The sequence below is a fragment of the Acanthisitta chloris genome, unplaced genomic scaffold (genome assembly GCF_000695815.1).
Source record: "Acanthisitta chloris isolate BGI_N310 unplaced genomic scaffold, ASM69581v1 scaffold17330, whole genome shotgun sequence".
Lineage (NCBI taxonomy): Eukaryota > Metazoa > Chordata > Aves > Passeriformes > Acanthisittidae > Acanthisitta > Acanthisitta chloris.
This window is the reverse complement of record NW_008650108.1, coordinates 16,690-30,637: the sequence shown is the minus strand read 5'-3', so window position 1 is coordinate 30,637 and position 13,948 is coordinate 16,690. Positions and strand designations below refer to the sequence as shown.

The 13,948-nt window shown below is 36.2% G+C and overlaps 1 protein-coding gene across 1 annotated transcript in view; it reads right to left on the bottom strand.

Moving 5' to 3' along the window:
* Positions 1-13,948, bottom strand: part of TRAPPC12 (trafficking protein particle complex 12) — a 47,744-nt gene that overhangs the window by 17,464 nt on the left and 16,332 nt on the right. The window contains 1 exon segment of the mRNA XM_009083759.1: positions 6,543-6,655. Within this exon segment, the coding sequence (XP_009082007.1) occupies positions 6,543-6,655 (113 nt within the window).

The window sequence follows — 13,948 nt, the reverse complement described above, 5'->3', positions numbered from 1 at the left end:
AAATTATCTACAATTGACAGTTTATATATAATTCATGCAGTTGCCTCACCTAGGTACAGTTCAAAACTGCTGATTAAGACCATAGCTAGATCAATGGCACGAAGTGAGAAAGCTATTGTATGGCAGAAGGATGTTAGAGTTCAGGTTTATGATACTTACAGAACATTAAATGTCAGCACACTCTAGGGACATACACATTTGGTTAAATAAAACATGAAATATACTTCACCAGAGAATGAACATTAACGACCACAACAAAAGTCAAACTGATTTTTTTCACAGAAAGCCACTGCCTCCTGACTCCCCCAGCCTAAGTATGGGCTCTGGTTTCATGTTTTTGTCTTTAATGAAGTATTCCTCTTAGTTCTTACTGCAATTTCCTTCTCAAACTCTGGGTTTTATTGCTTCTATTTATTATAGATTTTAAAGAATGCAAATTGTTTGGTGAACGAAACATTTGTTGTTTTGTTGGAGGAATGAAGATGTATATTCAATGAGGCTTGTGTCTTAAGCACTTTTAAAATATATATGCAAGGGTCCATTTGAAATGCAAGTCAACTTTCCTTTTCCTAATGCCATTAGTTTCTCCAAATTTCTTTTCTGATTCCCACAGATTACCCCATTTTTCCTGTTACAGATTTCTAATGTTGGTTGTAGAAGAATGCTTGATACTTCCTGCAAAAAACTCTTGCTCTTTAATTAGCTGTTGTGGTTAGCCAATTAGGGAGATAGGAGGCACTGCCTCTTCCAGGGACTGAGTGCACTTTCAAACACAAAACCTTTCAGCTTCTGGCAGTATAAGTAATTGTTTTTTCCTACACCAACAAAGCATTCCAATCGTGCTCAGTGCTTAATAAGGGAACACTTAAAATCAACACAGGAAATCCTCCAGAATGAAGACAGGTAGAATTAATTTGGCCTCAGAAAGTGTGTTGGTGCCTTCTACATCCAATGAAGATAATCAGTACGTCCAGAAATCCAGCTCATGCCACCAATTCTAGACATATGAAGCTGGGAGAAATTACCCTAAGAGATACCAAGTGCTTTTCAGGCTAGAGTGAAATCTTGAAGTTAGGTGCCATAAATTTAGCTGCAAGGAACTTAAGAGCAAGGAGAGACATACAATGAAAGGAGAGCAGTTACCACCTGCCAGCTGAGCCAGGCTAATTTTCCTGATAAGAATGGTTAGTCCAGGACAAACACAAGGTAATACGATTTAGTGTAAACTTTGTTCACAGAGGGCTAGGCTGAGCTACCTTACCTCAGATTTTGAGAGGCTATGAGCATACCCCAGCAGATACTGCAGCTTAGCTGACAGGTGGCAATTTATGAGACCGCAGTGGCACACACCTGCAAGACTGACTCAGTCCCACTTTCAAAAGCAATGTAGCCACCTAGAAATCACTTAGAAACCAAAGTGCCACATTTCAGTGTTCAATGCCTAGTGTATAATAAGGCACTTTGCCAGAAAAAAACCCAAACAAACCATTCTTCTCTCCCACAAATCCAAACCACTTTATAAACTATTTTCTGTAGTCTAAAACCCATCTTTCCCTGCCCCAGGAAAATATCTGGTGATCACTTCTGTCTCAATAAGGCTCAATGGTATAAACAGAACAAGGGGCTTTCATCAAGAAGATATGTTGTCTTGTTTAAAAAGACAATGGATTTCTCTGAAAATATGCTCACTAGTATTAAAAAAGAAAGAATTGGACATTAGCATACAGAGTATTACATTAACCATTCTCGGACATTACTTGGGGATATCTAGCTGTCACTTCAAGCTCAACATAATTAAAACAGAACTTGGTGATGATTTGAGGCTAATTGTTTTATTCCCCAGGTTTATCTCCTTTTGCCCTTCTTAAGTACAGGAACATCATCTGCAGTTTTCCAGTATTTGGGCATTTCCCTAGTTTTCCAAGACTTGTTTAATAGTAACATTAACGATTCCAGTGGTTCCTCAGTGTAAGCTATCTGGGTTAGTAGATATGAAATATTTAATTTTAGCAAATCTCCTCACTCCACTTTTCTACAGCTGGTAAACTGTTTATTGTAGCAGTATCATATGAGATATCTCTAACCATCTGTGTTCCTATTATACAGAGAAATATGATTGAACATATCTACCATTTACTTTATCAGTTTTATGTATGACCTATGCTTTTTCTTGTTTTGAATGTTTATAAATGCACACTCATTAGTTTCACTGGCTAGTATTACTTCACTGAGACTTCTGTTTCATTCCCTACCAACTGCCTGTATGCAGGATTTACTAATCTATTCACACCATTTGCATTCCTAGTTTGCTATCCTTATGCATCTCTTGTTAATACATTATTCCTTCTTCTACAACTTTTCATGGGAATTAGTCTGTTACCCAAAACAGCCTTTTTTGGTGCTTCTGGAACTGTGGCCTTTTGGGCACTCAGATTGGTGCAGGATCATCATGGTCTCCACAAATTTATCAAATAAGGTGTCAAGACAAATATCCTCTAGACTGAAGTAAAAGATGAGAAACAGAATACTTATGTCACCTTAGTAACTGAGCCAGAACTGGAAGCTGAATGAAAACACAATCCCAAAACAGTCAGTAGTTTAGAGACTGAAAAGTTCATTGATTTGGAACTAAAATGGAAGACCATGAGAAATGAACAATGTATGGAAGGGCCAGGGAGCCACGGAACTACTCATGAAGCAGAGTGGTGGCACTACAGAGGGAATGGCTGATGGACATATGGCATAAAGTATTCATGACAAGCTTTGCAGAGGTAACACCTGCAGAGGCTTTTAGGAAGCAGGACTGTTAACCCATTTGCCACTGCTCCACCCACTTGGTAGAAGAGCCCTGTACAGCACCGGAAGTTGAAGGATTAGGGTTTAAAAAGTAGCTCCCCATCAAACATCTAGGAAGCATATGCACAAACAAGGGAGGAGTTTAGATTAGCCTAATTGTTGTTCTTTTCACATTTTGGTCTCTAGGCAAGCATTTTTTTGCATGTCCTCAGCATTATTAGCACTAAAGTGATCATGTCTATGTTTGTAAATGAACACTTGAAAAGAACAAACCCTTTTGTGATTTAAATTACTACAGTTACTCTTACTGCCTGACTGTTGAGAGACCATTTATTTCAATGCAGACTTATAAGGGCAACAACTCATTGAGGAAATTCAAGTTGGGACGACCAGCAATAACAGAGACAGTAACAATTTCACTGGATTCTGCCCCCAAGCTTTTGGCAATACAGATAATTTCTTTACAACATGTTCTACCTCTAGACAAAGATGTAAAATATCTAACTAGATCTTAATTAGAAATTTGCAAGAATACCGAAAAAGGTAGAAACATTATTGCAGGAATATATATACAGGGAAAACAAAAATTATGTTTTTGCACTCAGCCTCCCATCCTGCTTCAGGTACCACAAACACATAAGTACATGGGGGCTGGAAAAACCAAGTAACCAGAATAGTGACAAAATAAGTATGGTTACATCTTTAAGTCAAATGGCTAATCCAAAGTTGACGAGTGTCTGTAGAATATGTATGACAAAAAGCAAGAGGGAATCTAGCAGATTAAAAGCAAATATCAGATAGGGGAAAACTCCACCGTTACATTAAGGCAGAGAAGCGAAACAGAAAGACATATTTTCTTATGATAAGAATGCATTAGCATTAGCCTGGAATAGCCTCCCAGGGGATGTGGCCTCAGCTCCATAGGCTGGCTCATTAAAAAATAGAAAACAACCTTTCATTGCAGAGCGACAGACTAGGTGAGCTAATAGGTCTTTTCTTTCCTCTAGCTTTTATGACTCCAAGATCATCTCATTTACATAATGACTATTCGTATGCCCTTCTGTAAATATGGATGACCAAAGATTATTTTTCCACTTTTTAAAATAGGGAAGTAAAACACTGTTTTGGTTGAAAGCTCCCCAATTAATTCTGTTATAACCCAAACGGTTCCCAAGTGTCACATACAAATATTAAGACTAATGAGTGTACATCTTTTATGTTATTTTCTTGGTTACGCTACAGGTTTTTATAAATATTAGAAACCTTATTCTTGAATGTTCCAGTTGAGGCTGAGATTGTTAAAATGACAGTATTCTATACAAAAAATAAAAACATATATAAACGAGGGTTTTTTGTCAATTCTGACTTCAAATAGTTAAATTATCACCGATTTCCAACTGTCTTAAATACACAGTTATCTTTACAAGCTGTCCTTTTTTTACACTCCTGTTTCTACAGTTGTCTTTGAATTGCTCCAAAAGACAAGGTGTTTAATTGAATGCAAACAAATGAAATAATCTGCAGTGAGAAGTCTAGAATAGCTAATCAGAAATATTCCCCTGAAAGGGACAGTATGTTGTATTTCTTTGTAATTATCTGTGTACTGTACTTTTAAAAGGAGCATCCATCAGCACAGGCAATGGCTTGTCCTCACTACTGTATTCTGGCTCCAGTGGAAGCTGTCAGAACCAAAGGGAGATCATTCCCTTTCTTGCTGCAATTGAACATGCTATCCTGGGGAGAAACCTTGCAAACTCAGACACAGGAAGGCAAACCAACACCAAGTGCAGAGAACAGGGGACTCCTCAGAAGAGCTTGTGGAAGTTGTACAGCCAGCCTCAAAGCAGCTTTCCCCAAGGGCACAAGGGATAACACACAATTTGTAGTGACCTAGGTTACTAACAGTTGATGGAGTGAGAACATGAGTAAACAGACCCGTTCTTCAAGAACTTAGCGGGCAGGGAAGTATGTATATATTAATTTGTAACTCTCCTTTATTTCCACTTCATCTTCTCCAGCATATCCAGTTTCCCTTATTTAAACAAATAATCAGCCTAGTTCCCGTTCAAACAAAATCTTGTATTATAATTTAAAAGCTTCCCTGGTATACTGGGTATGAGTATACCAGTATAAGAATACACACTTAAAGAGAAAGCAGAGGCATAACCACCTCAAGGTTGTAGATGACTTAAAGGTTTATAAAGGAGTGTGCATGTGGGAAGAGAGTTAATTTCCACTATTGACCAACAATCTTTAATCCGTGGAGAATTGTGGCTGATCACACTGTAATGGAGATATGGCTATTTCAATAAAGTTAGCCAGGGGGCTGCAAACTGGGAGGCTGATCAAGGGAGTGACTGCAGCAGTCACTCCCTTGATCACATTCCCACAGCTTTCTCTCTGTCTTACAAGATTAAGGAACTTGGAAACCCGTTCAGTTTTTGGGGTACAGTGGCACCTTTGTAACAGGGCAGACAATGCAGCACTTAATACCAGAACACATAAACAGCCGGTCTGACGCAGACTGGGGTAGGCAAATGTTAGTGGAAGCACCATGAAATCCTGCAACAGAGGCATATGGCATTTCCTAAAAGAGTAGAATTACTTCAAATTGAGGCCTGTTTATGAAGAAAAGGGCTGAAGAGAACAACCTGCCAGTAATATTATTACATGAGATGGTCATCAACAGGTAACAGCATTTGTGAATTGCTAAGAAGTAGTAATTCCTGGCCAAATTACATGTAGCCTTCAACCATTTCCAAATCAATTCTTTCCAACTTTATAACAAACGCCACATTCACCTCTTGTTATCTAAAATATTCATTTTCCTCCCATAATACAAAGAACTGGGCTTTTTACTGTAAACATTTGGTTATCCTTGCCATTCCTCTGCTAGAAGCAAGTTGATTTCATATACTTAAGACCATTATAGCTGTACAATTGACAATTATCAAATCCCTTCACTTCTCTTACCCATTTTATTTTAAGGAGTAAATAAAGGAAACTTCCAAGGAATACTGAAAATAAAAAGTAATTATATATATCTATCTCATATACAGTTTTGAACTTTCAAGTGTGACAGATAAGGCAATAATACTGTATTTCTTCTAGACTTTAGCACATTGTAACATTCATAGTCACTGGTGCGTTAGACTAGGGAAAGCTTTCTGTAAAAAGAATTTAAGGACAAATGCTTACAGTCAGGGTGTTGGTTTTAGGGGAAAAAGTTAGTGCTCACAACACCATGACTCCAATTTCAATACCGACAAATACTATGTAATAATTTAGGCCATAATTTTATATTATAGCACTTGACAACAAAACAAAACAAAAAACTCAAAACAAACTCAGCAGGTTGTACTTACACTCTCAAATGACTGTTGTTTCCAAACCCAGCTATTTGGCCTATTTCTGAATGACCAAGGTCATTAACAACTGTTCTGAGCTAGCTGGACACAGCTGACTGAAGTAAAGAAAGCTCTTCTGCTCACCCTTAAACACATCTGCTTACTGTCCTCCACATCTTGTCTGGCAAAATCATGAAAGCAAGAGAACTATGTCATCCCCTGTTGTACCCATTTGGGTCAGAGCTAGCACAGAGGAGAGAAGGATGTACCCTAAAAGGGAAGAGGCACTTCATTACTTTTAACAGAGACTTTCTTATTTGTCATCAAGACGGACTAAAAAATGTCATCACTGAAACTGCTTAATCATTAAGAGATGTTAGTGCATAGAAATGCTGTTACCTTGGCGCAGATTATCTTCATCCTATGCAGCCTGTCAAGTGATTCCTGAGGATTACCTAGGTATTGAGGAAGTTCAGCATGCAAAATCCGCATGGAGAAAGGAACCATGGAACCTAGAAACATAATTAATTTTGTGAAATGTTTGCTATAATGATCAGTTCGTTATTTGCCTATATTAAACAAGATATTTCTCACTAGTGTCTATGTCACAAAGTCCATTTCACCTTCATATATTTTTATTCTCCTTATGAAAGATGAAAAAATAGGAAAATATTTCTCAGCTATAACATGTGACGTTGTATAATGTTTTAAACAGGTAAACACATGTAACTATAATCAAGAAGGTAAGAAAAATATGCACCTAATTCAAATTTTCAAAAAGGAGTTGGGCACAAAGTACCACGTTTCATTAAGGAGCTCCATAAACTATTTTAAATGAAGGATTAAAAATATGAAGTTTAATCAAGTTGCAGCTACAACATTACTACTCACATTTAATAATGCTGCATATTTTACAATCAATGCAGAAAAAATAAGATGAACTTATCTGCCTTAAAAGTATGCTTTGTGCAAGAGTTATACAACCAGGGCACGCAAAACCACTTGGTATATATTTGTGTATTTTCTGGTTCTAAATGAAGGATTAAAAATATGAAGTTTAATCAAGTTGCAGCTACAACATTACTACTCACATTTAATAATGCTGCATATTTTACAATCAATGCAGAAAAAATAAGATGAACTTATCTGCCTTAAAAGTATGCTTTGTGCAAGAGTTATACAACCAGGGCACGCAAAACCACTTGGTATATATTTGTGTATTTTCTGGTTCATTCATCAAAGAATTAAAGAATTTTAAGCAAGATTTGGGGAGAAATAGAAATGCCTTCCTTTTCACATTTGTTTACTTTTATCTTGATCATTATCATTATTATAGCATTTACCAAAGACCCAGTTCTCTAAGTTTATGAGCATCCTAGATGATTTCAAGGGCTGTTTCAGGAGCTTAATGGAACCCTAGTGTGTGCAACATCTTCCTTTCAGGTAACTGCACAATCCTGATACACAGACAACAATTCTGAACATAAACTAATCACTTGTATTGAAATCAAACCAGAGCAGGCATAATGGGGTAACAGGACTTGCAAAATACAAAATTAGAAGTGTTATACTTCTAATATTTTAATAACATACATTTGCTTACATTCTAAGGGGACTTCCCTCTCACGTCACCTCTTGCCTCATCTTTTCTCAAAAATAGGACTCAAAAGCTTTCTAAAAAGATTTTTGCACCTGTTCTTAACAGGCTTATATGTCAAAGAGGTAAATGCTACACAGAACGAGTCACTGCCTCTAGACATCTTTTAAAGGCTGACAAAATTTAATCGCAAGACTCACTAATTATGACCTTCAGAGTAAGCCACTTACGCCTCCATAAATTCTCTTTTGCCCATGCTAACTATTCCCCATGGCTTCCAGGACTGCTGTGTTCCTCTAATGGATGTACACATGAGTTTCATGCATCATCATATGTGGGATAGACATTAAGAAAGCCAAACTGCTTTTGAAATTCCATTAAGACAAGTGTAAAATGTTATCCAACCAGTAACAAATTATGTGAAACATTTCATGTGTATGTCCAGATTAGTACCTAGCATGACACAACTGAAGATACACGGTCAGTACAGGGGGCGAAAAGAAAGGTAAAAATAATGCAAGAGTAAATTTAAGAGCATCAGAACACAGAAAAATTCCTTTGTATTTTCATATAATTTATATAATGCTTTGAAATTTGGAATTGCCTATTTGTAAAGTATATGAAGCCATGCTACTACGATACATGCAAGGGGAAAGATTAACCCATTACCAATCCACATCATCAGTAGTGTCAGAGTATGTTAGAATGATGATGCAACTCCAGGTCAACTCAGATTCATAAGAATCTTATATTACTTCAAAATATACTGTATTAATGAATTACTTCTCAACCACTTAGTATCTCCTTCATAGCTTTTGACCAAATAGCATTCCAGGGTGACCCTCAGTGGTACATCAAGTGTGATGACAGATGTCTCAAACTAAACCAGAAGGAAGCTGGCCCAAGGTGTAAGGCTGGTCAGTGTCAAGACTTTTCAAACCAGAATTTGCATTACTATTTCAAGCAGGAGGATCCAAAACTCTAGCATCTGTTTCTTCTTTCTTTTTGAAACTCATGACATAAATAACAGAATTTTTACTGGAAGCATCCAGCAATCCATCCAGTGAATTTCTGTAACTGCTAATTAAACCAGCTGCTAACTTTACTTAAAATATTAGAAACACTGTTTCTGCCCTCTTCCTCAGTTTCCTTGTAAACCTCCTGAATTGTAGTTTTTTTTCTTTTTTTTAAGAAAGGACAAAACCATACACATGCTATCATACAGATGTGGCAACTGGGGAAAGCAGAAGGGAAAAGAAACAACCTCTTTCCACTGGTAAGGCTTTCTTACCAGTCCTTGTGTAACTTCAGGTCAAATCAGACAAGCAAATTGCTCATAAAAGACCTGCAGCACTTATTCAAGCCACTGATTCAAATACAGCCCTTAAATACTCTGTTTATAAAAAATAAACTCTTGAGATTTTTGGTTAAGTGTATTTTCCTAAATATGTTCCTGTCTCCAAGTGAACTTCTCTTTAGTTAAATGATATGATGTATGTATAATATATCTAATTCAGGTCCTGCATTAATAAACTGATTTTCTGGTTAAAAAAGAGGCCGTAAATTTATTTGGATTTGGTAAAGTTTCAATGAGTGCTAGTACAATTTACATACACCTGTCAAAAAGAAATGCATGACAGTAACAGAAAATGCATGTGAAGAGATCTGTTCACCAAAATAATTCTGTAACTCCTGATTAACAGCTGTGTAAAAACTGTCAAGAGATGAGACTTAAAAAGGGTGTGTCTGAGATTTTAAGAAATCACTGTAATTTTTATATTACATTGCCAAGGTTAAAAAAAAAAAAAACAACTGGGAAGAGGTCAATGACATTGGTTGATGACTCCAGTAGATCCATAATAACAGTGTTACAAAGGTCTGAAAGGCAGGTTGTAGAATTTGGAGTACAAAATTTAATTAAAAAACAGATTAGCAGGGGAAAAACACTATACTTGCCTCAATGAACACAGTTACATTGGGGAAAAAAAACTTAAACAAGAAAGTAAGATCGACTATATTAACACTCAGCTGTTACAGAAATACATGTGCTTGTTAGATTAAGGATTACATTGTACTGTCTGAAGGGTTTCACCTACTTGCTTACTTGTCAGGCCATATACCTAAAGCACACAGGGTAAGACACCTTTCTTAAAAAAGGTTCCTATACAAGCAGGCACACAGATATTCCTGTGGTATCCCACTAGGGATAAGAGAAATTTATATAAACGCTGAATTTATCACATGCTGTCATTTGCAAAACTATCTGAAATCAAGCCCACATACTCTACTATATTTCACATAGTACTGAATTTAACAGGGCAACATGTCAAGGAAGTATTTAAAACAAACAGCATATCCTGTAATTAAAATGTTTAACAGCACAAGAGAATAAGATTTTGGTCTCTACTTCACAATTCAGATTTCTACTGTAATGTCCTCTTGCACAGTAAAACCATGTCAGCTAAGCTTAGATAATTTCAACAAAAGGCAATACCCCACAATTACTGCTATGTACTGAAATTTTATTTTTAAGTTAAATAGGTCTTATTCTAGCTTGATGTTTTGTAGTTAACCTCTGCTGCTCCTCTGTAGAGGTTTCATAATAAACTATAAAACATTTATAATGCAAAATTATTTAATTTTATAACAATTTTCTTAGCTATCACTTTTAAATAGTGGAAAAATTTTTTTTCAAAGAATATGATTTTTGATTGTCACTTTGGCACGAATTAATCTCATTCATATATATATGTGTGTATTATCAGCATACAAAAGGCAAAACTGGAAAGTAAAAAAAGATCTGCAGAAAGGAAAATGGATACTCTGAAAGCATGGGAACAGATGGAATAAATAGTAAGATCAGGTAGAACTTCCTAAGACCACAGATTTCAATTTCTATTCCTTCATGAACAGCTGCACATTTTCATAACTGTCAAAACATAAACACCACCTCATGTCAATCAAATTCAAACTGCAGCCCTCATCTGCAGCCCTTTTAGAGCAGAAAAAAGAGGATTCCAACAGCTAGCCACGTTATCTTTGTATTTTCTTGCTGCAAAACCAGTAACCAGAAATGCTTCCTGGTCTGCCTTCTACAGCTTATTCAACAAATCTTAAATACCAAAAAGCAGCAGAAGGGCAGATTACCAATCACTGCAAGGATAAAGTGGGATCTTATGACAGTAAAACAAAAAAAACCAACAAACCAAAACCAAAGAAAATAAAAAGAACAAATCCTTCCTTCATGGGATAAAAGAGAAATACAGAAAACTGAGTTTCAGAAAAACATTTTGCTTTATACAACCATATACATAGAGGGATGTATATCCTTGCCTTTATATGCGCCAAGTATTTCTACCAACAGTGTACTTGTATAATTTAAAAGATCTTTAAGAGGGATAATGTACTAACTTTGAATCCTAGCCTCACTATTAATTAAAAGTACACCTCAAAATCCAGGTTCAACAGACTAGTTTCCAAGTTTCTCTTTATTTCCGTCAATCCAGAGAGACTGAAAAAGAGATAGGAGCCTCAGTCTCTGTAATCATTGAAAGAAAATGTTTACAAAATTTTATCTGAAATTGTATGTTTGCATTTATGTCACAATTTAAGGGCACATGACCTAAGAACACAGATACTCTGAATCAAGATCCGGTTTTGAACAGTTTCAAAAATACTTTTTCAGCAACTTGGGAGTCACTTGCACCGAAGCAAGGAAAACGTAAGAGAAAGAACTCAAGAAAACCCTACATCAGCCCACCCCATCACCTTAAATCTTGCCTACTGGTAACTGTCATAAGGCAGAATTTAGAAATTAGTTACTTGACCACAGTATTAAGAAATCCTATTTAAAGCTGGTCCTGTCTACAATGAGACTATGCAGCCTTGGGAAAGAAAGCACAATTAAATCTTTTAGCAGCGCTCTACCCCCTTAAAATTATACATACGTTTCTTAACTAAAATATCTGTATTATTTCAGAAAAGTTTATATCTGCATGTCTGAGTACTCTGAACAACCAACTGAAACCAAAATACTTAAGAGTATTTACTCAAATCGTATTAGCTGATTTCACAGGTAGAAGGCAGCTCTGAAGGAACAGAGCTGAGAGTGAATTTAAAGAGACAAGAGAGATGTGTACAGTACTGTTCCACTAGAGGCTTTAATATGCTTTTTACTGCCAACATGAGCCTGAATGAAGAACTCTCCCCAGACAACTGCCAAGAGTGAATCAGTCTGCCATGAGTGTTAATTTCAGGCAGTATTTGTGGTAACATATTAGAAAACTAGTACCACATGTAACAACGATTGGAGCTGGTTTTTCATAATTTTATTTTTTTTTAAAAAGGAGGCTTCAGCCAGTCTGCCTCCTGCTAACATAAACAAGAAAGGAGGACAGTAAACTCAAAATGGCCAAACATCACTGCAGAGTTATCACGCATAGGAGATAAATTCCCCACTCCAAGTCTATCCTTACTTAAGACTTAGACTGACATTCAGAAACTGGACAGACCTTGGAGTTGTACATAGCCCTCTGCATGATACACAGTAAAGACACCTGTAAAATGTCTTTTGTGTGTATTATAGTCTGGGTAAGTGTTTTTACAGCTAATGCACTAATTCTGCATAAACAGACATAGATCAAGTTTCTCATTACATAATTTGCTATTTTATAAGCTTACTAAATGTAACAACAATACTAATTTATTACAGTTCACCTAAGACATCAGCACTGAAAACTTGTTTACAACCTTGGTTTGACAGTTGTAGACCATGTACGATGCAATTCCTTTAGGAGGATATGAATTTCAAAACTGAATAAAAGAAACTAATTAAGAGCATTGCTTGAGTAAATAAGGACACATACAAATGAAATCTCACACAGATAACTACCTTGTCTATCAAATTTCTCTTGTATTTCTGACAAAACGTCTAACTACAGCAGTTTTTAGTAGTCATAAAAGTAACATAGGCCTAGTGAAATATTCTATACCAGTAGTTGTGATGTCTAGACTCACACTATTTTGAAATATATATTTTATATATATATTTATTTTTTAAACTGTCATTATGCATGTGAAAGCATGAGCCTATTGCAGCACGCACGAGTGTATCCCTAGAGCCACAACACAACCACACTTTAAAAAAATTTGTGCTAGAGTTAGTAGAAAGTTCATGTGAAGGAGTACAGTATGAAATCAGTTTCTAGGGCACATACAACTAGATATGTAGTGACATGTTCCTTATTTGGGCAGTTTCCAGCAGAGAACCGAAGACTGATTTCATTTAGAGAAATACAGATGATGCTCTACCATCACAAGAAAAATGAAAAGGGGAAAGGGAAAAAGCCCCCAAACCACCCCATGTTATGTAAATGTCTGGTCAGAGGAATAGAAGTTCAATTTTTACTTATGCACAGTCTCATTTGTAATACAAAATAAATTATTTCAATTTTTGTACGTTTAGAGCACTGATTTTGGTAGCATTAACTTTTCTGTAACTTACTGGTCTATTGACCAGAAACAAGACCAAATTATCTCAATAAAAGAATGAAATAGCATTTTAATTGCTGGCTCTCACTCATTCAGACGCACACAGGCATTATCAATGGAAAGGCTATCTCAGGTGAGGCAATCTATCATATGAGAAAGTTCATTAATTATCATAAGCAACACCGAAACAAATGATACGAACAGAAGGGGCTCAGACTGTGTAAACATAAAGACAAAACCCTATAAAATAATCCAGAAATCCATTAGTCATGAGAAGGATGACGAAAGTTCTGCCTTATATACCCTACACAGTACAATGGAGATGTGTAGGAAGCAATCAGCAACAGAGTTCCTGACCTAAGGAGCTAAAGTATACATAAAATCAGACTTTTTAGCTTCTTTACACAGATGAATTGAAAAGAAATAGATCTATAACTGACTAATTTAAAAATTTTACTAGAAAATGAGGATGGATTGCTCTCTGCCCTGTATCAGAGAGAAACGATACAAGAGTGACTTAACTAATTCCACTGTCTGACTCAAGGAATCCAGCAAATTCCATCCCCTGAGATACAGGCAATGGATGACTGAAGAAAGCGCCCAAGGAAACCAAGAAAGGAAAATTTCAGAAAGACTAGATCTTACAGCCATCATAAAGACAACAGTAATGGCATCCATGCACAGCATGGCTGCAAATACCATAGAAAATATCAGGATG